Here is a 21,772-nt window from a genome sequence, read left to right on the forward strand (position 1 = left end):
GTTTTGTGCTCCATACAGGAGGTGAGCAGCGTTGTGAACCAAAATGTCTGTTTATTTTCAGAGTTAATCCTTAATTACTTTATGTGTTGTTTGTAATTTGTGTAGAACTAAGTCAGTTTGTCACCTTTGACTGAAGAGTTACCTATTTTTTGATTGTTTTATCTGAATAAGCAGAGATTGCCTCCAAGCAGATGTTGTCCTAGTCTCAACCTAAACACAATGCTGTAGGCAATCACTAATCAATACACATGCTGAAGCCCAGAGAGTCTGCGTGTCTCCTGTGTCCATTAGTACAATCACTGGTGAAGAGATATAGAAACTCCGTCCTGAAGTCATATTTTTCATGGACAACCACCCCAATCAGCACGCACATGGATAAATTATCCAACGGCTTTTAACCTCTTAAAAGCAGGCACCTCTTTGTCTTGCTGGATGGAAAGAGGCTGTGTATAATTAATGCTGGTCGGTTGAGTTGAGGTGGGAGGTCTTGGAAAGCTGAAATCTAGCCCTTCCAACAATAAGCCATGAAGTGGCACATGCACATGCATCATCGGCTATCATTAACTTGACCCTGCGAAATACCTGGAGATTCTTTTTCTCTGCAGCTTATTCTTTGTCTCTCAATCTAATTTCCCCGCTGAACCATTTGCTCTCTTTGCCCTTTTCTCCGGCTCCCTTTCACTCTCCTGAAAGTACTGTACTATCACTTTGAGTGAAACTTTGTACAAAGATTTATTTTGTTGAAGAATGGCCATGCATGTAATGATAGTGAGAACTTGGAGTAAGTGAGTGCACGTGCACACGAGCATGTATGTCAGTATAAGGCAGTATAATTGTGCTTGATTTTCCTGTATATTTATCTGTTCTTGCTCACTGATCAGACTGACAGTTTTTATTAATAATTTTGGGCTAATGTGTGATAGCGTGACTCCAGCTTTCCTACTAGGTCATTTATGCTGCTCTCTTGCCACCCCAGGCCCTCATTATCGAGCTGACAATCTGACATCTGAACAAGAAAACAGAGGCGACACATTGACATAGTGTCACTTCTGACTTTCGAATGGAGCTCTTTAAACCTGAGGTTATGCTGCATTCAACAGACTTGTTCTATCTTGTTCATTTACCTTTAGGCATGTCTGAAAACTGCACTGGGTCTGAATTCTAAGGCTATACATATTTGTTTGTCTGATTTTCAAGTCTGAAAACAATATCATGACAGCAGAGAGCGTTTTTCACCATGCTGTTAACTGAGGAGTGGTGAAGAATAGGAGCATAATTTTAACTAACTGCATGAAAAGGTTGTATGTTTTCAGGTTTGTTTTCTGACTGTGTGTTTGTTCTAGGGTGGAAATAATGTACCCTTTCGTCTCAACACACGCACATACACAGCACTGTTTCTTCAGAAATCCTCTTTATACTCCACATATTTTGAGGAAAATATCTTTTTATTTATTTATTTTTGCATCATGTGCATATTCTTAACTACTCTGTTTTAATCTTGTTATATTCATCCCACAGGCATGTGGAATTGCTGTTGAAACAATCACCCTCGCTATGAAACAGTTATGCTGTAGATGACGTTGGAAACATTCATTGTAAGTGTGATTATGTAAGACATAGTTCTTGCTATTACTAGGACTTGACAGTAATCAAAATAGTGTCCTCCCACAGTACCACCGCAACTGAAGCTCTTTTGAAGGCAGTGGCCTACTTTACAGTCTCTTCTCATATTCTTGATTTAATGTCAAAATGGAAAGTCTTAGATAACCCTTTTCTGACCAGGACTAATGTAGCACGACCATTCAAAATTATCTATTGCAGGTATTTAACAGAAAATATTCTTTAAATCATGTTGTGCGTATTTTCTGGCCCAAAATTAACCTGGAAATAGTAATAATTAGTTTATGCTCATCTGTTTTTTTCTGTGAACGTGAACGTTGTCCTCAGGTTTACAGACATGCATGTTTGCAATCATAGTGCGTCTTAAAATCATGAGCCATCATACAGTATATGTAAAGCACATCCACAATAATCATAAGATGGAATTAAATATAAAGTTTCAATTGATGTCAGAAGTGTATTGTGAGTGATGTCAGCAGTAGTGATGGGTCAGCTCAATAGCCAAACACAAGTTACACCGTGTTATATAATTTAACAAATAAAAAAATATGTGATGAAAAGGTGCACTTTAATAAAGCAACAAATCTAAATTAATTTCAAATCATATTTTTGCCGAGATGGACAGTCAATTTGAATAAAGTTATTCTGTTATTACGTCATGACGCAGCTTATGTCATTACGTAAGGAAGTCATCGCAATGTCATTTAAGAGCTTTTAGCGTTAAGTTGACCCACCTGAAGCAATTTCCCCAGAAAATGAATTGGTTTCAATGATTTTCCGCCTCGTCCTTTGTAACGCCGAGGGTGATATTTCCGAGTTTATTTTTTAAATCGAGCGCAGCATGAAACTTGCCAACCAAATCCTCCGACAAAGTGAAGCCGCCGTTCAACAGGAAGCTGGCGGCCATTTTTTCTTCTGGAACGCAGTGATTGGCGGCGCCATTTTATTTGCGGCTGCGCAGAAGAGTGGAGCGTCAGGTAAGGCCTTCCGGAAGGGCCGTCTGCGACGCTGCGAAGGCGAGTTCACGCTGTTGAGCGATGGTAAGGTGAAAATGCCCGCTGGGGCCTCGCTAGTGTCGTTTAGAAAGCCTTAGACTATGGCCTAAAACAGGAGTAGCACAGTTGTATTTACTAAACCCTGACCATCTGTTTACAAACTGCTTGTAAACACGTTGACATGTTGCACGGGTGTAAATAATGATTAAAAACAGGGGATTGCTGTAACCTCCGTTTAGCTGCCTCAGTTTCGATGATGTTGTGTGCAAAGTGTCACTCTGTCAAGGTTTACGAGAAAACCTGAATGGAACAGAGCTGTTGTTGATATTATTTGAAACACCTGTGCATTTTAATTATTCAACATGTCTGCTGCTCAGAAGAGATTCCTGCATAGCTGGCTAAGTCTGTCAAACAGGACAAGTGACAACATTTGTAGGGCTCTAAGGATGTGGTTTGTTAATGTGTGTATGTTTTTTATTTTTTGTATGTATTGGTCTTGTGTTTGTAGACTGCCAGTGGACAGGTGATGGTGCCGTGAGGATTTTTGCAGCTGTCTTAAGCGTCAGCAAATCAAGGTAAATTTCTTTTGGTGAATATATTGTGTGTATGTATGTGTATATATATATAACCTTAACCCTTAAAAAGAGGGCATTCACAATTTTAAATCGTGCCTGATTCAATTTTTATATTTTGTATTCGATGGCATGATGGGATTTATCTGCTTTTGGAGTACTACATTACTTCTTAAATATTTTTACTGCATTGAACACCAGTGAACTTTCCGCCAATTTTGTCCAGAGATGGTGTCCCACAGCATTTCTCAAAAACTGAGTTGCACAACTGTCTTTGGTAACCACAGAAAAAATTTAATTGGGAAACTCCATTTTCAAGCTCCCCAAAAAAGAACAATGTGACTCAACCCCCTCCTTTATCCAAAGGGGAGATTTCCTCGTTGGCATCTGGATTGTTTTAATCTTTTCCAAGCTCATAAAACATGCATTCACCACTTCCATGCATGGAACATGGCCTGTTGAAGAATTGCTCCTCAACTTGTTGGTATGCATGGAATGTAAAGGACTGTGACTCCAGATTTTGAAACCAATTATTCAAATAGCTGCCACTGTAACTGGCAGGGCAAGCGTGTCGAGAACAAGGGAGAGAAGCATCTCAGAGATTCATAATAAATTGTTCTCTGCTGTATAGTGCAGTAATTTTTCCATGCCATTTCAAGATATTTTGTGCAGGTAAGATCACAATTAAGCGTTATTTTTTTTTTCCTTCCCCATGTTAAAGGATGTGAAAGTGATAGCATAACTTAATTTACTGCACCTTTGTGGGTAAATAGTGGATTAGTGGCAAGATGGATGGATAAATGCACTAACCTTGTTTCCATTCTCACACTTATTAATCAAAACAGCATACAGGCGTGTAATTGTGTTGCTGTATTTAAAAAAAAGTTACAGAATGAGTTTACATGAAAGTGACATGAAGTTGATTAATTTTCTGTGAGACTGTTCAGTCAGCTGCTAACTCTAATATCTTGCAAACTATCTACATGGATATTTCTTCCATGAGCACAACCATCTGAGGAATGAAATATGCGAGCATCATAAATATAATTTTTCATTCATACTGTTCTGAATACCTGCCATTTAAAATTCATGGCGCATTTGCGTTGTATTATCAGAGTTTAGGTGAGGGATGTCCTCTGGTCACTCCATTAATCTCTATTAAATAGGAGCACGTTAGGCATGTCTCTGTGTGTTGATTGGATGGACTTTTGAATAATGATTTTTAGGTGTTTGTAAGCATAATTTTGTTTTTCATTTTGCTTTTTTCTTATTGTTCTTCAATACCACAGTTCAAAAGAATGTCAGACACATATTTACAGCTGTGTTTTAGATTTCTACATGAGCATGGTCACTGAATCTCTAGCCATAATATTAATTTCTTCACTGCTTTCTCTCACTGCTCAAGTACCAACACAATTATTTCACTGTGTGCCCTTCATAGCACACAAGTATGTTCCAATTAGTGTTGATATATTGGCTTCACATCTTGTTTAGTGAGGACAGACAGAGCCATGATTGAAAGTTTAATGAATGATTCATTATCTGGAATAAAATGGACATTTTCATTTGCGTTTCTGCAACAATCATTAGCTGGTGATGTCGCATCTCTGATTTTGGAAAAAAAAAACAACCCAAAAACAAAAAAAACAAAAAACGCTCAAGTGTCCTTTTGGAGTTGTTTGTAATATCTGGAAGTACAGTTTTGGTATAAACCCTGCTGTGTGCTGATTAAGAAACACTTTCAGACCCTTACGTTGCCATTTGAATTGTTTGTTCATTGTCTTGTGTTTTAAAGTTTTGTCTGTAGTTGATTGTACTATCTTGTCTTTCTGTCTGTGTGTTGAAGGCATGTTTAGAGCAAGGAGGGTGTTGTTTCGGGCGAAACAAACAGATGGGCTGACAACTTGACCTACTTTTTCATCTGAACTGCTCTGAATAGAAAAGTGGGATGATGAGAGAGAGGAGAGTGAAAATAATTAAATGTCAAAACTCTAATGAGGAAATTATGGAAAGAGTAATCATTGCGAGTAAGAATATTAACTCTATGAACGAACATTGGAAGAGTTGGTGTTTTTTACAGTACACACGCTGACGTCGTCCTTTGTATGATGATTGGAAATTAAGACTTATTTTATATTTTCACTTGTTTTGCACTTTGGGCTTCAACATGTCTAGGTCACAATAACATATTTAGTCTAATCCTGAAAAGGAAGAAATGTATTATGCTCTTACTAATGCTTTTATTCAGGCACTTTTTAAATCAACCTTTTTGATGCTGATTGTAATTGTGCTTGTGATATAACTGTCTAGGTCAACGCAGGACTTGAAAGGCTTTAATTTTTTCCCACATGTGGAGAACAGTTACCTCCTTGTAGCATTCTGTTCTCTCCCCACGCCTCTTTAACAATGCCATGAATTGTGCTGCAAACTACTGCAATTATATATATATATATATATTTTATTATTATATTTTTTTTGGGGGGGGGGGAATCACTGTGATGAGGTAAAACACTATCTGTGGAAAGTGCAGGAATGTTATAGATCCCATCCCTCAGAGCTGGCCAACACTGTGGAAAGCTCAGCTGGAGGAATCGTTCCTTTTCACAGTAAGTGATGCCCTAGGCAAAGGTGGACTCAGTGGTCACAGCCCATGTTGGAAGCGACTGCTGGATATACACACTAGTCTGCTAAGATTAATCACAGCATCCAAACTATAGAGTGTGCTATTACAACTCCTTGTGTGTGTGTGTGTGTGTGTGTGTGTGTGGGGGGGGGGGGGTCAAAGTGCTGCAGTGTATAGCATAAATGTGACAATATGTCATAAGCCTGTACACTCAATGCCAAAAAATGGAAAGGAAGAGATAGCCAACTATAATTAATTTTATTAAGGCTGCACTCATTTTTGCAACCCTTCATCTAAACAAAGTTCTGCAGATGTTTATTTTAGTCTCTGTATTCCATGTACTGTGAATCCATTCATCGCTTTCACTGTAAATATGGGGACAGGGCATGTTCAGCACCAGGGACAGCGCACAGGCTTTCCAATATGTAGACTTCGCTGTCCCTGGTTCTGAAATTCTGCTAAATTCGTGGTTAAGTATCGATGAGTAATATGTGATTATATGTAGACGCTCCAGTCAATCAATAGTTAAGGCGATTGGTGTATATCCACGCCAGCTCCATTGGAACGATAGAGTTCACTTTTACTGTGAAATTGAACTTTTCCTGGGACAAATATACAAGGATCTGGTGAGGACTCAGTCTAGCTTCAGTCTGGTTTGGCAAATTTTGTGCTAGATGGCTTTATTTTTGAGACATTCCACGGAATGAAAGTACATACGTTTTGTTATGCATTTATCGTTGGCCATAGTGAGATTTTTTTCACCCTCCGCTTCAGAGGCACACATCTACCTAATACACCATTTCTTATGCTGTTCAAGGATACTTCGGCAGGTGCTGCAGCTACAGAGCGGCTCAAAGCTCAGCTGCCTGTGGGAACAATCTCACCATCACCGAGGATCATCATTTTTAATGAATCAATAAAAATATAGCTCGAAGAGCCGTTTTCCATTCCGATGTGATTGTTATGTCACCTGCAATACAGCACAGTTATACGCATATATACAGCCCTATATAGTTTAACTGCTATGCTCCGTGTATGCCTGAAACGTCGTCTTCCTCCTATAACATAAAAGCCCTGTAAATCCTCCCCTCCCTCCCTCCCTCCCTCCCTCCTCTCCTCCACATTCAGTGCTCCCTCTTGTGCGCACGGCGAGCAGCAGCAGCAGCATCCAGGGCTTCAGCGCCTCTCTGACGCACCATCGTAGATGAGTGTCCCGGTCCCACAGGCTGTCAGGGAAAACTGTCGATATCTCCTCCTCGGACCTCTGCGGCTATGCTTCCAACGTCAATTGTAGCCTGTGTGTTTTAGTCCGTTTTCCATTTCCCGTGGTAGTGTAGTGCTTGTCTGATTCGGCGCTGCGTTTGGCTGGGATGCCCGCAGTTGACATGTCTTGACTGGGAATTTACTTCGCAGGCGATTCTGTTATCGCAACAACTGTCAGCCAGTGACTGAATTGTGTCTACACTTACAGGTTACATACTGTTTGCTGAGCATCATACTGGACATTCTTTTGCCTCTGAGATAAGTAATTCAAATTATTGGGGAAACGCGGGATTGAATCAGCACAGTTTGACAGGAGACAATTTGGATGACGGACACCGAGAGGCAATAGCTCTCTGCAACGCACACCTCTGCGCCCTTGGAATATTCTTACTGAGGGACTGTGAGTAGAAATATTTTCAGTTTGCAGTCATTCCTTAGGACGACTTTGCCCACTGCTCGGGCTTTTTCGGCTTTCGTGTCTGCTGTGCTTGAAATACGATTTTTGCTTGACGGGCAGCCGTCAGAGCATCCCGGACGAGCCCGAATTTACGATGCCCAAACAGTGAGGAAAGGTAGGATCTCGCTCGGTCACCCTGCACGGTAGCATGGCTCCAGCCCGGAGGGACTGCAGCAGCTGGGAGATGGTGATCCCGACGGGATGCCTGCTCCTCTCTGTTTTGCTATTTCACCCAGCCATGGCCAAGGTGTGCAACGACCGTACCAAACACGGACAGGACAATAGCTGGTTCACCAGGGACGGGGAAAACTTGCCCATCATGGTTCTTATGCCCATGAACGAGTCGGCCTTGATGAGCAGCATCAGCCAGGGGATCGAGCCGGCGGTCCAACTGGCCATCCAGCATATACGGGAGTCCAGGAAGTACTCGTTCTCACTCATCACCAAAATCTACGACACAGAGGTAAACGCACGAAATCAAACTAAATCCTTTCCCTGAACTGCTGCTGGTTGTGGACGCGCGTTTAGTTGTACATGACGTGTATGTCTGTGCATGTGTGCGCGCGCTCTTGCCCCGCAGCGCTCCACAGTGTGCGTCCAAGGGGAAACGCTGGGTTCTGTTATCTGCGCAGCCTCGTTCAGGAGCTTGTTTTCATTGCGTTAAAGTCAACTGCCTTCTCATCTCCCCAAATGAGAACGCGGTGCTGCTGTAAGGCACATCTCCCATTTTCGCCTCTGTTGCTGCAGTCGCTGATCATTGACGGGGAACTCCAATGTATAGCAGCACCAGAAGGCTCTGCATCACCCGGACACCCCAGAAACACACTCATTCTCTCCTTATAGGCTGTGGGACGGTTTAATGGTTTCCGCAATCTCAGGAGGAAACATCCTGACCAATATGTCTGATAATGCAAATACCATCCAGCGCTGACACCATTATTTATTCTGTCTCTCTATAATCGCCACTTTAGAGGAGTACGACTCAGCTGTCTATGTTAAAAAGATTTTCAGTCACGAATCCGGTATGTCGTAAGGATGATAAAGCTGTTCCCATCGTACCTGAAGATGGCGGTAATTGGATGTACGATTTCTTAAGACTTGCATCCTTGAATCTCGCAGTTTTCAAGATCAAAATTAAGATCTGTTTATTTGATAATAGCAGCAGTAATATACCGCTTCAACCAAATTACTCCTGAATTCGCGCCGAATATCTGCAGTCTGAGAATGCAGGCCTGCTCTCCATAATTTGTTTATGCTTGACCAATTTGAATCAGTCAACAGTGCTTACACTGGCCTTTGAGTTTTTGACAATTTCATTGCTTTTGAGGATAGGCTGTGGTTGGATGGTTAGCAGACAAATCTGCTGGAAAAGATGACTTGCTGCATACATAAGCAATGGTGATGAATGATAGATAGGCCTAATGTTAATGTATTTTTAATCTTTGGTTAACCCACGTTTGTCTTACTGAAACTTGGTTCTTATTTCTTTTGGCTTGTTCCTGTGTAGCACATATTCAGTATACTCTGTGCACAGGTGTCACAATGTGACAGAACACACAATCTCTGTTGGCTGAGGTAAACTCTCGCAGACAGCATGCACTCAGATCATGGGATTAATATGCTGTTAAGAGAGTTATGATTTTTTTTCTCCTTCAATACCCCTGAAGAGAAAGATGAGCTGGAAGCAAGAGGTCAGTGGGCCAGCCTGACATCTGCTCACTGGGAATGTCTGATAGTGATGCCAGCTTTCTAATTTTAGCAATCAAAGGGAAGAGCAGAGAATTGTGTTATTTGATGACTTTGTGGTCAATCACTTAACTCTACTACACTGTGGCACTGCCAATCCTGTGGTATTTGACATTTGTTTTGTATACTTGCCATCTGAAAAACCAAGCTATGATCATGCTTTTTGAAAAGCCAGAATAAAAATATTCCATGTCTATTCAAGAACCATCAGTTTTTCCATCAATTCCAACAGTGCACAGATACATCGATAAACTATGTATATTGCAGCACCCTTCTGTTGTTATCATTCTTTTGGTAGCAGGCCTTGTAGAAATATATTTGTTAATTTTAGATCAATTGTTTTAATGTGGTGTGTTTGCTACTGTCCAAATGTATCCTGTCAGCTTTGGTTTTATTAACACTCAGAAAAAAATAACTCTGCCAGCAACATATGAGTATATTTACAAGCTACAAGAAATAATCTGGTGCAACTTGGCATGGTTACAGTCAAGTGACCACAGAGGCCACCATCAAGTACAAATGGCAGAATATAACAACACAATATTGTTATTGTATATTTACAGTGAATAATAAAATAACAGTCAGGGACTTGAGTGAGAGAAACACGAGTCCAATAACATCTTAAGATATGAGAAACTATTATTGTTTGTTTATATCAGATGAGACATTGGTGGTGTCTCAGTACTCGAGCATTTACAGGTAGCAAAGACCTTTGCCCAGAGTTATCACTGTGGGGTTGACTATATTGGTTTTGGAGCCTTGACATGTTTATAGGAACAATAATATGGAGTTTATAATAGTGCAGCCATTAGCAATCTACCATACATGTTTTCATTATAGATTTATTGCCATATAAGCTCTCACTTGCACATGAATAAAAGTCTGCAACACACATACAGATGCACCCAGCCTCGCTGCATACCACATGCTTATGTCAGAAAACAATACATGCATCAGTGCATTCATTGCAGCTAGCAGCAGGTCAAGCGTGTATGTGTGTTTTTTTTTTTGTACACATGTGTATGTGTGGGCACTGGGATTTGGCCGGGCAGATGTAAGTAATCAGTCCCTAAGCAGAGGCTCTTTATCCCTTTATCCCCTGTTGCCGGAGCCATGGGTAGACTGAGCAGGCCCAGTCCATCCCCTGGTGGTGTGGATCTGGGTGGTGATGGGGATGCTGAGGCAATGAGGGGCTGTCCTGCAGTAAAAGGCCTGACAACTGCAGTTGCGCTGTTAGAATGAAACAGGTGAAAGTTAGAGGATTTCACAAGCAGTTACTGGAGGTAGAGCAGATGTCCTGATGTGGAGATGATGATCTGATGAAGGCTAGTGTGAAACTAGTTTGAGCAGGCTGATCAAGATATTTCAGCTATCTACACATTGTAGCTGGTGGAAGACAATTCCGAATAAATTTTTTGCTTTAAAAGTAGGGAATTGTAGATAGAAAAGAAGCGAGATGGATTATAGCAGCAGCTCTAGCTTTGTGAGTGTGGGTTTTAGTGTAACCGAGGAATGATACCGTAACTCTGCAGCCTTAGAGGATCAAAGCTTTGGAGAGGATGGAAGCACTGGAAAAGGATGGAGGGGAGACTCTGGGCAGTTCTAAGCTAAGCTACGCTACTTCACAGCTTATAGGGTGTTGGGCAGGCTCTTGAGATGGACCACTTTGGGAAAGATTACTTTTTAGCAGAATAATGAGCAGTGGCATGCAAACCTTTTGAAATAAAGTAATTTTGTGGTCAGCTATGGCCAATCATGTCAGACAAGAGATACAAATTTAAATGTCAAATTCATAAAAGTGACATTTTCTGCTAAGCAATCTAAGACTGCAATATTTCAAAGGTTCTCATATTCAAGTGTGGGGAAAATGTTTGTGTAGTGGCATATTAAAGAAATAAACCTCATGCATAGAAACGTTTTAGTTCTATGTGCTGGCAGTATGGTACAGTGGTTGTTATATTAATACTAAAGCATAAGGTTTACTTCAGTATTAAAAAACATTTGTTACACAGCCCTGTTGACTCACAAATGGATAAAATTAGGAGAGAGGAGGACAGATATCGTCTGATAGTTCAGAATAATTTAAAAGCAAATTCACAAAGGCCTAGTTAGAAAAACTGTTGAATTGACTTAGTCAAATTGAACTGCTGTGCATCCACAGCTTACTTGCTTACTTTAGATTAGTTTCTGGGATCATGTTTCTACAGGCTGTTATGTTTTGAAAGCAGCATTGAACCTCACCTTTAGTCCCATTACAACTTGTTGTATAGTACAGTACATCTCAGCTGGTATATTGCCATTATACATTCAGTTTGGCTTACTGACTCTATTTTGAGTTGATGAGTACATGACAGTGCAGTTTATAGACAGAGTAAGAACATTAGTGTTTTATGCTGTGATTGTAAATTTGTGCTCGTGTTTTAAGTCTTTGAAGTTTGAATAAAAAAGTGACTGTCCCACCAAATATGCGTTTACAGTGACCCAACACCCTTTGTTTAAGGAATGTAAAATTTATTTTTAATGCCATTGAAGCATATAAAAAATATTATGATAATGTTGTTGCTGATGACCTTTTCAAAGTGTGGTTGTGAAGTGCAAATATAAATAATTACACCATGTTTGTTTTTTCCTCATTGGTGAATGTGGAGCAGATAAAATGTGTCGATTTGTGTTGTATTGCTTCAGCTCTTTGGGCCTCACCTCTAGTTCATCCTAATATATAAAGCCGGAGCAACTACACTTTGGCCACTTCTGCTTTCTGCTTACACCCAGTGAATTTTTGCATTGTGTGCTTTTCAGTCGCAGCCTAGCACATTCCTCCTGTGTAGGTTAAGGTCTAAAAGGTAGTAACTTTGCTGTTGAAATTCAGTTAATCAATTGATTATTTCCAGTTACTGATTCTCCTGTTGTATGGCCAATTGTGTTAGATTGCACACTTTGGGTTTTAACACCAGAGGTGGATGGTGTCATCTGAGGTAACAAAAATTCAATATCAACTCTTGGAAACTTCACTTTTCTTTTAAAAAGAACAGTCCCCATTCTTTGAAGGAAGTGTTAAATTCAATGAATGTACTTTAAGGGAACGTGCCTCTGTGGTATCATGTGTCCTGTATGCTAGTGCAATGATCCTGTATTTTAAAGGCAAATCAATCCAACCACAAAGACACAGAGTCTGCAGTTGGATATGTAGATCATATACAGTGTCCCAGATAAAGTAGGATATTTATAACATATGACTGTCCATCCATGCAATATTTTGGGCCTCCTGAGACTGTGTTAGCAGTGACCTGTGTTCAGAGTTACTGCACTTAGATTCGTACAGTATAAATCGCCTCTCCTTCTCCCCTCAGAGGGCTAGATGCAGAATTTCACATTTGTGCACGTTGGCGAGCCTGAAACCAGTGTACAGTACATTTGTTCACAGGGGGAAGAGCACCCCTCTGAGTGTATGTAAGGCATTCTGTCATTTTGTCAGAAGAAGTTATGTTTTCTGTGAAAAGGCATTATCATATTGGAGGTCAGGGCGCAACTAAGTCAAGATGAGCTGGTTCGGGGCTGTTGGCTTTTTTCAGGGTTGAAGATTCGTTTTAGCAGTGTATCATTAGTTTAATTTGAAAGTTCATTCATTCATCTTCAACCGCTTATCTGTTTCTGGTTCACAAGCCAATCCCAGCTCACACCGTGCAAGGCCGGGGTACACCCTGGACCGGTCGCCAGTCCATCACAGGGCTAATTTCAAAGTCTTTGAGACATTTATTTAAACCTGATATTCGTAGTACTCAGTGTACCTTACTATTGAGCTTCTTTGTAGGGCAATCTGACATGGGCAAAATGAAGCAATTCCTTTGGACATCTTGAATGTTAGCGTTTTATATTGTATGTCACTTATTATCTAAATATCTGACACCCCCTCAATGCCAGAGCAGTGACCCAGGAGGGTCAACAGAGATTACCTGTCACTGTTCCTAGGAGAGAGTGAACCTTCAGGAATAGGGAGAAGAAGCCTATGACAGCCTGGGTACTCTCCAGGCAAACAAAGTGCTGAGTGTGGCTGTATCCACTGACCCAACACAGATAGTGGGGATCAATGTTCAGCAGCCCTTCTCATGGAAGGAAGGAAGCAGATCTCAGGGGACAATCAGAGAGAGGCGAGAGAGAGCTGTGCATGGTTAAGCGATGGAGATCCCAAAATAGGATTATATCATCTTCTGTACAGGAAGAGGAAATGGCTACCCTCTTAATTCCTGTTGGATCATAATGCAATACCATTTATGTTGTTTCTCCGAGGCTACATAGTTTAATGGCCATAAGAAGGAAAGCAATTACTGCATGCAATGAGGTATAAGAATTAGAACAGTTTAGGGATATCAAGATCTTGTGTTAAAACATCAATATGATTAGAGTATTGTGTCTAAATCATTGTAATGTTTTTTTCTGCTTTTTTTAACCATGATTCTTTGAAAATGAGAGAAACAGGGGTCACTGTGTAATAAAGTTGCTAAATTTGGGTATTAATTTCTGACCTTCTGCCTGAGTCAGACTTGCAGTGGCCCGGAGGGCCCAAGCAAGATAACCAGAAAAATGAACTTTCTTGATAAGAGACCCTTATGTGCCCTGAAGCTGCCTTTACAACAGATACTCTGACACACAAGCATGCATTAAATGGACGACAGTATGCTTGTTAACACTGTAATTTTCATTTTTGTGCACCACACACACAGACCTCCCTCCTCCACACACACACACACACCCACACCCACACATATGGTGAAGGCTGTTTTCACTTGGCCTCCCTGCAGCACTGCCTGAGGTCAGGACAGTGTGGTCAGTTAGGCAAATACATGCAAAGTGTTGTTCTGTTTGAAAAGTGGAGACACATTATGGTCAGCTTTATAGCACATCAGTTCCATCCACCCTGGGATAAAATTCAACCCTAGTAATAAAACTATGGTCGTCAATAACTAGTGTAACATCACACCTTTTTTCACCTTTTCAAATGTGCTGTTTCTTTCTTTCACAACATTTGTTTGATTAAATTTGACGAAAATAGAAAAGCATTTTCTTTTTTTCTAAAACAAAAGAAAATGTAGCACTCTGGGTTTTGTGCTTGGTCACTAATGTTGGATTCAAAACTTGTTCTTGTTTCCATCTCTTGTTCATCATTACAGTGTAATACTGCAACAGTTGACCAACTTCGAATGTTTTTCCAAGAGGTTTGTCCCAAAGCTTCCGAGGCTGCTTCAGTATACAGGGTGTCCATAAAGTCTGTTTTAGAATTTCAAAAAATTATTACAAAAGAAAATGGACAAATATGTGGAAATTATTACAAAATGAGGAGTAGATATTGAAGTTTTGTTGCCTCATTTAATACACCTCTACGTGGGCACCATTAGTGGCACAAGGCACATCAAGACGATACTCAGTTTCTTTCCATGTTTGCTGTAGCATAGCCTCATCAATGTCCACAATGGCATCAGTGATCTTTTTGCTTTAGGTCAGTGATGTCCCATATCTTTGTTTGATACGAGATATATTTAACATAACCCTACAGAAAAAAGTTCAGGGGAGTGATATCTGGTGAACGAGGTGGCCACCCCTTCCAAGAATTAGGCTAAGGGTCAGAGCATTGACAACTACCTATTTCATCAACATGGTACCTGAAATACACAAATGGAATGTGATTAAAAACTGTGATTACCACTGAGTACATACAACAAATCTGATTAAGATATCTCATCAATCGCCTTTGGAATATTTTTTTTAAATCGTAAAAAGACTTTATGGACACCTTGTATTACTTCACATCAGCCACTGAGCAACATCTTCTTGCTAATATGCTAACACATTGTTTTATTTAATATGATATTGGTATTCTGAGTGTAAAGTTTAATAGGTGAGTTCAAGTGTGACAAAAACAAATTAGCCTTCTGGCTTTCTCCACACCTTGCATTTGTGGAGTAGATTACAGTGTGTTGGACTCATTGTTTCTGAATCTCATTGTTTATGTGACTATGTTGCTAATTTCAAAGTGCAAGAGAGAATGCAGCATTAAATCTTGTCTGTGGAGCCAGCCTGCAGGGCCTGATGTGCTGACCAAATCAAGGGCTAATCGCAGGAGAGAGGCAAAGGCTGACTTCAGTTTCAGTGAAAAACCAGAAAAATGTATATTTGATCATGAGTGCCTTTAGTGATGGGGAAAGGATGGGAAATAGTTTGTACACTGGATCTGTGTGCGGAGGCACTTATGTGAATGTGATTCTTTCAAGTGGATACAATCACCCCACACTGATGATGTCAAAATTTAGGCAGTTACATGGCAGTGTAGTTGAAGTTCAGCACAGCAGAAGGCTATTGTGTATCTCACCCATGTTTCTTCACTGGTAAATCTGCTTTAGTGTGTCTGACTGAACTCTAATTTCACTCTTTTGTCGCCCAACTAAATAATATACAGTCAATGGCCTATTGTCAGCCTAGACTCATTCATGATGTGGTCAGGACAACACTTGGATAGTGTTAATTGAAGAATAACCTATAAGCAAGACTAAGTATATATAGATGTGAGAAATGGCAGCCTCCTCTTCAGAAAGTAGTCCTAATGGCTTATGTCTTAACATGCCACCAAACCACTTTCGATAAATACATTCTAACACAGTACCTTCCCTGAAAAGATTAAAACTGAGTCCAAAACTCTGCATATGTTGCCTGTAGATAATTAAGGGCAATGGATGCTTATACAGTAAAAACTTTAATTAATTTAATTTGAAATAATCAATTTCAGTTTCAAATTAATTTGTCATTGTCACATTTTAATCTCCTTTTCTTTGTGCAATTGTGTTTCCCTAGCAGATGCTATGATGAAGCATCTGTTGGCTTGTCCCCTCCTCATCTTTCTCTTTATTTCTTTTCTTTGCTGTTGTCCAACTCCCAGAGGTGGTGAACCAGGCATCTGGCTGCCATTAAAATTAAACAAGCAGATACTCTGTGAATCACATAGCTTTATTGTTATACTGAGGGACACCCACTGGGAAATCACCCAGGAGATAGAAACAGGATTGGAGAATGGATGAGGATGTGGGGGAGCCAGAAAATGGAAACTTAAGGAAGGTGGAAACATAGAAGGTGAGACAGAAAAACTTGAGGGTAAAAAAACACTGCAAATGAAACTTTGAAGTTGGAACACACAAGATCTGGGATGAGGATGTTTTTATTTAGTACAGCCAAAAATACTGACAAGATGACTGCTGCTTAGTGTAACACGAAGTCAGTTTGTCTAGCTGCTTCTGCTGGTGCATCTGTAAAGCTGTCATTTGCACAGAATGTTGACATAGTGAGTGTTTTATCTGAAGCTATAGCATGTTTCACTGCAAATGACTATAAAATTGCTGTCTCTAACTCCCTAATGTGGAATGAGCATCAGGATTCTTTCATAACGATATTTGTGATGTTGTTTTGTTTATTGAGCTCCCTTTTCTGCAGACAAGATCTAGGAGAATATGTGTTTGTGTGCTTACCAACCCCAAGAGAGGTGCCCTGTTGTTACATGTCTGGAGAATTTCCACCACTCAAAGGCTGTGTGTATGTGTGTGAGCAAGAGAGACAAAAGAGAGTGAAAAGCTGTAGGTGTAAACTCTGTTGCTTCTCTTAATGTTGTTTGACCTTTAACCCTGAAACACAGCAGACTCTGACCAATGCAATACTATTCCTGATGACCTTTTTGAAGGATGACTTGTTTTCTGCTCCACATTGTCTTTGTCAGCCACTATTATGCCTTCATCCGTAAAATTTTACATCCCCCTCTCTCCATCACCGTCAGCTTCAGTCACTCCTCCACACACACATACACACACACTTTTGTGCCTCCCCATCCCGCTCCCATGAGTGGACAGAAATGAAAGTATTATCATGGAAAGGGTGTGCAAATACTCTGTGCATGTTCCTGTCTTTGGTTCTCAAGGGGGTCCAGCGGAGAGAGTCTGTCCTTGTCAGTCCTGTAATTACATTAAAGCTCATGTAATTCATTCCCAAAAAAAAAAAAGAGAAGCCAACTGCTGTCTGCTTCTTGGGAAGAGGTGTGTGTGTGTGGGTGTGTGCGTGCGCGCGCGCGCGCGCACGCACGCACGCACGCACGCGGGTACACGTGTATGGGGTGTACAAGCGTATGCTGACTTTAAGAGAAAATTACTTTATGCTGGTGCTTGCATGCATCCACACATACAGTGTGTTCTTGACTCTGATGGCTTCTGACCTGGTATGTGTGTCTCTGTCTGTATGCGCCTGTGTAGTTGCGTGATCCAGGAAGCACGCAATGTGTATGGTTGTAGCATGTGTGCATCTTGTTCCCAGGGGTGAATGGCAGTTAACACTTATTCCCAGCAGACAGGTTGGCTGTCATGGCTACAGCTGGGTGCATGGAGAGTCAGACAGGTGCCACAGAAGAATAATAGCCCTTCTTTCTTTGTCTCTGTCTCTCTTTTTCACCATGACATGCACCTACATGTGCATACACTTAACAGCAATGTTTTCTCACACACGCATTCACACGGACACACACGAAGCCCCTGCCACAAAAAAACTGATGTTACCAGTTGTTACTGGTCAACAGAGGGCACCAGGATGCTGCCCATCCCTAAGATGCCTTTTGAAAAGTAAAGTCCACTGTAATGGAGGCTCTCTTACTGATATAAAGCAATTAAAGAATGAAAGTAAACAATAAGATGAAAATGTAACTTTCTATAATATATCTAAAGGATAGCCTTAGTGACTTAGTGACTGCAATAACCACTTTTAAAATTCCTCATCAGAAGTAAGACCTAATCCAGCATTGACAAAACAGCTTTTCAAACCAAGATTTTGCTATCCCAAATAAATGATCAGACAGATCAGTGAAGCAGTTTCAACTAAAATGCACTTTGGCTAGAGCTGTGTCTTTTGTATTCCATGAAGATTTGTATTTCGCATCAGGACATATCATTGTTAGTGCTTTTTCTCTCTCTCTCGGGAAAGGTGCTCCACAAGAGGAACAATTTTATACTTTCAGTCACACTGATCAGGACCTTCACGGAGCACCTGTCAGAAACACAGCTTTACAGTTATTAATTTACATAAATAGACTTGACTTGATTTAGTGCATTAAAGCTTCCTTGAGCAATATCTCATGCTTTTGTGCTGCAAGGTAACAAACTGTCTATTTGAGTTTTGCTTTTCCTCTTACGATTTATGCCATTTAGATTTTGATGTTGTGTAAGGATTGCCCGAAAGTGTAACTTGTGTTTTGTTGCTGCTAGTTGGCCTTAGCATCCATGTGCCTCACTGTAGCTATTTATTCCAGCAGTCTCTGGATACACATCAGACCTTTGTCCATTTGCTGCCCACTCATTGTGGCTACTGCTTCCCCATCCATGATCATTGAGGCCTGTTTGCCTAAAGCAGTTGGTAAGCCCATTGTGTGCCAAGAGCGATAATAACAGACAGTAGAATCGCAGATGTAACGTACACACAAATACACAGTCCCTGCTACACTCTAAGTGCCCATGCACGGTATCAGTGGTATACACATCTGTCATGCCAACCAAGAGCAGGCAATCATGCCACATTCAATCACAAAAGCCTGTGCAATGTTGATAAGAGATCGTTTGCTCTATCTGCTGAGGCACAGTCGTAATCTTTGTGCATGTATGTATTTCTGTGGATATGTACATGTGTGTATTTTCATAGCTGGATGGTTGGATAATTGGATAGCAAAACAGATTAAATTGTGCTTTCTTGTGTGTATCAGTGGAAATGTGTTTTATCAGAAAAAAATAAAAATAAAACAATAACATGCAGGAGTGGGCAGCATTTTGTTTTCAGCCATCCTCACTCCATTTGTCAAACAAACCACAATCCACAGCCCTAAAAAAACCAAGAACAGAGCCGTATCCACATAGCTTCTCCTGCAGTGTGACGCACAGAAACGCAGTTTTTTACTCTGTGAATGTTATTCTTAGCTGCTATGCATACTGTAAGGAACTAATGCTTCTTTGTTTGATACATTTCCGAACAAACTATGCTATGGAGCAGGAATTGACTGTGACTGTCAGACTGCAGCTGATAGATGTGATAGGGTCCTGATTGGACAGACCTTGGGCTGCCTGTCTGACTAATGAACTGTTACTGTCACACAGGAGCCTTTTATTGCTTTCTTTATGGGGAGAAAGAGCTCCTGTCTCTTTACCGAGTCAATTTCTTGCTATGCATACACACAGACACGGATTTGCTCACATCGCCCTTCTCATTTTATGATTAACATATTAAATGAACACGTGGCCTAAGCCTAACACTGACTTAAACCTTTATCTAGTAAAACTACACACACACACACTCTCTCTCTCTCTCACACACACACGATTGTGAAGTATTACATTGAGCCATGTTAGTAAAACTCAGTTAGTTTGGGGTCTTGGGTCCGGTTCCTTAAGTATGCAGCATTTGACATGATATTTGTGATGTTTAATCACTTGTCATACATGTGTCACAAATAAATTACAATCTCAAGAGCTAGAAGGACCTCACAGTGCACACTGAAGTAGGCAATTTGTAAGTTTTCTACCTCATCATTTTAAGAAGCATGTGACCATTAAATACTTTCAGGCTAATATAACCTAGAATATTATTTTTCTTCTCTTTTCTTTTTTCTTCTTCTTGTTCAAAAAACAAATGATAAAGAGAATGTAAATATTTATAGTTCGGACTAATGTCCATTGATCTATGGGAATGGGGCCTTGAATATTAACTTTATAAACTTGTGTAGCACAGCAAGAGTTAAAATATTTGTAATTACTAGTTAAAATGTGAACTCTGGAATGGAAAATTGCTGGATATATTTAGTATATTATAATTTTTATCTCAGACGGTGGTATCTAGTGAAACACTACATGGTTACATGCTCCTACGTCCATGCTCATTTCTTGCCTTCTGTCCAACAAGTCTCTGCCAGAAAGCAGCTTCTCTGTTCTTGTTGTTCAATGTCTGTATTGGTTTCATGGCTAAAATCAGGGTGAAGGCAACATGTCTGTTTTATTCTTCCTTTCGGGAAACATCTAAGAATAATCAATGCCACCCTTTTGCTGGTTTTTAGAAATGGGCCCCTTGTTAAGATGGATCCAACTGCATCTGAATTTCATAATTTAATCACTGTTAGTTAAATCATATTCTAAATAGTCATTTATATAATTACTATTAAACTTGATTTCTTGTTGTGTGATGTTTCATGGCCGCACTGGGATAATTGAGGAATACACTCCAGAGCTTTTGCTACTGCTGCCAAGAAATACTGGCCATCACTTCCTCCTCCTATCCATCTTTTAGGAAACCCTTTCATTATTTTTCCATTATTTGAAATTCCAAGGTAAAAGACAGTCAAGGGACTGAATGTCAACAGTTGTGTTCAGCCAGTTCAATACGCTATACATGACGGATAAGGCAATTAAGTCACCAAGGCAATGCATACAGTACACTGAGCTCTTGCAATAACAAGATAGTGGTGCATAGTTTCTTTGAGATGGCAGCCTGTGTTTAGGAGGATGCATCTATTTTACAGCAAAACAAGAACATCCATGCCATCTATCATCCCTGCTTTTTATACTGTGATGGTTATGGGGATTTTCGTGAGCTTGTATTGCTTCAGTTGTGTGTGATGGATGTGCCCAATGAATGCTGAACACTGGTTTGGCTGATGACCCTCCAAGCTGTGAGAAGGATACCTATCATAGTAATGCAATATAAAGCAGTTGGATAGTGAGTGAGATTTCATTATCCCACGTAAAGCAGATAATTCCAAGGGCCATCTGGGGGGATGGAGGTCATTATTCCTAAAGCAAATTCTTATTAACATTTATATTTGCATATCACAACACTTTGCTGATGTAATTGTAAACAAGCTGTCTATTGGGCAGGATGGTGTTAGGCTAGCTATTTTTGATCTGGTAGAACACCAAAAAAGGTCTGCCAATGGTAACAATCTTGAGTTGCAGTAACTTGTGGCATTGAAATTTGCTAGCTTTAACCATCTGTCAGACTAAATGCTAGACTAACTATAGAAAATGCTAATTTTTAAATGTCTACTTTCTTCCCATTTTACAGGCTCTTTAAAAGGCAAAACCAACTCTTGTCCACACTGAGCTGCAGTCCATGTTACACTAATTACTACATTTATCAGTATGCTAGTGAAACATTAGTGATTAGCATAGCCATTAAAGCCACAAGGGTCTCCCGTGGCATAACACAAAAGAAAACCAGGAATGAAACTAAAATGTTTTAACCCTATTTACACGGCTATGTTGATGCAATTACATTTCCACCTTTTGGCCTTGGATGACAACAGTGTGAAGGGTCCTTTGGCACTGCAGCACTGTTTAATGTATGCAAATTGTGTGGAAAGGGGACATCAATTAGAATTGGCAATGTGCACATGCTGTGCGTTTATTCAAGAGGCTGGTAAACCTGTTAATTGTATGTA

The 21,772-nt window shown here is 40.3% G+C and overlaps 1 protein-coding gene across 1 annotated transcript in view; it reads left to right on the plus strand.

Moving 5' to 3' along the window:
• Nucleotides 1-7,678: 7,678 nt before the first annotated feature.
• The window catches only part of gabbr2 (gamma-aminobutyric acid (GABA) B receptor, 2), a 143,765-nt gene continuing 129,671 nt past the window's right edge, over nt 7,679-21,772 (plus strand). The window contains exon 1 of the mRNA XM_029514678.1: nt 7,679-7,993. Within this exon, the coding sequence (XP_029370538.1) occupies nt 7,679-7,993 (315 nt within the window). The remainder of the gene's footprint in view (nt 7,994-21,772) is intronic.

This window comes from Echeneis naucrates, chromosome 11 (assembly GCF_900963305.1).
Source record: "Echeneis naucrates chromosome 11, fEcheNa1.1, whole genome shotgun sequence".
NCBI lineage: Eukaryota > Metazoa > Chordata > Actinopteri > Carangiformes > Echeneidae > Echeneis > Echeneis naucrates.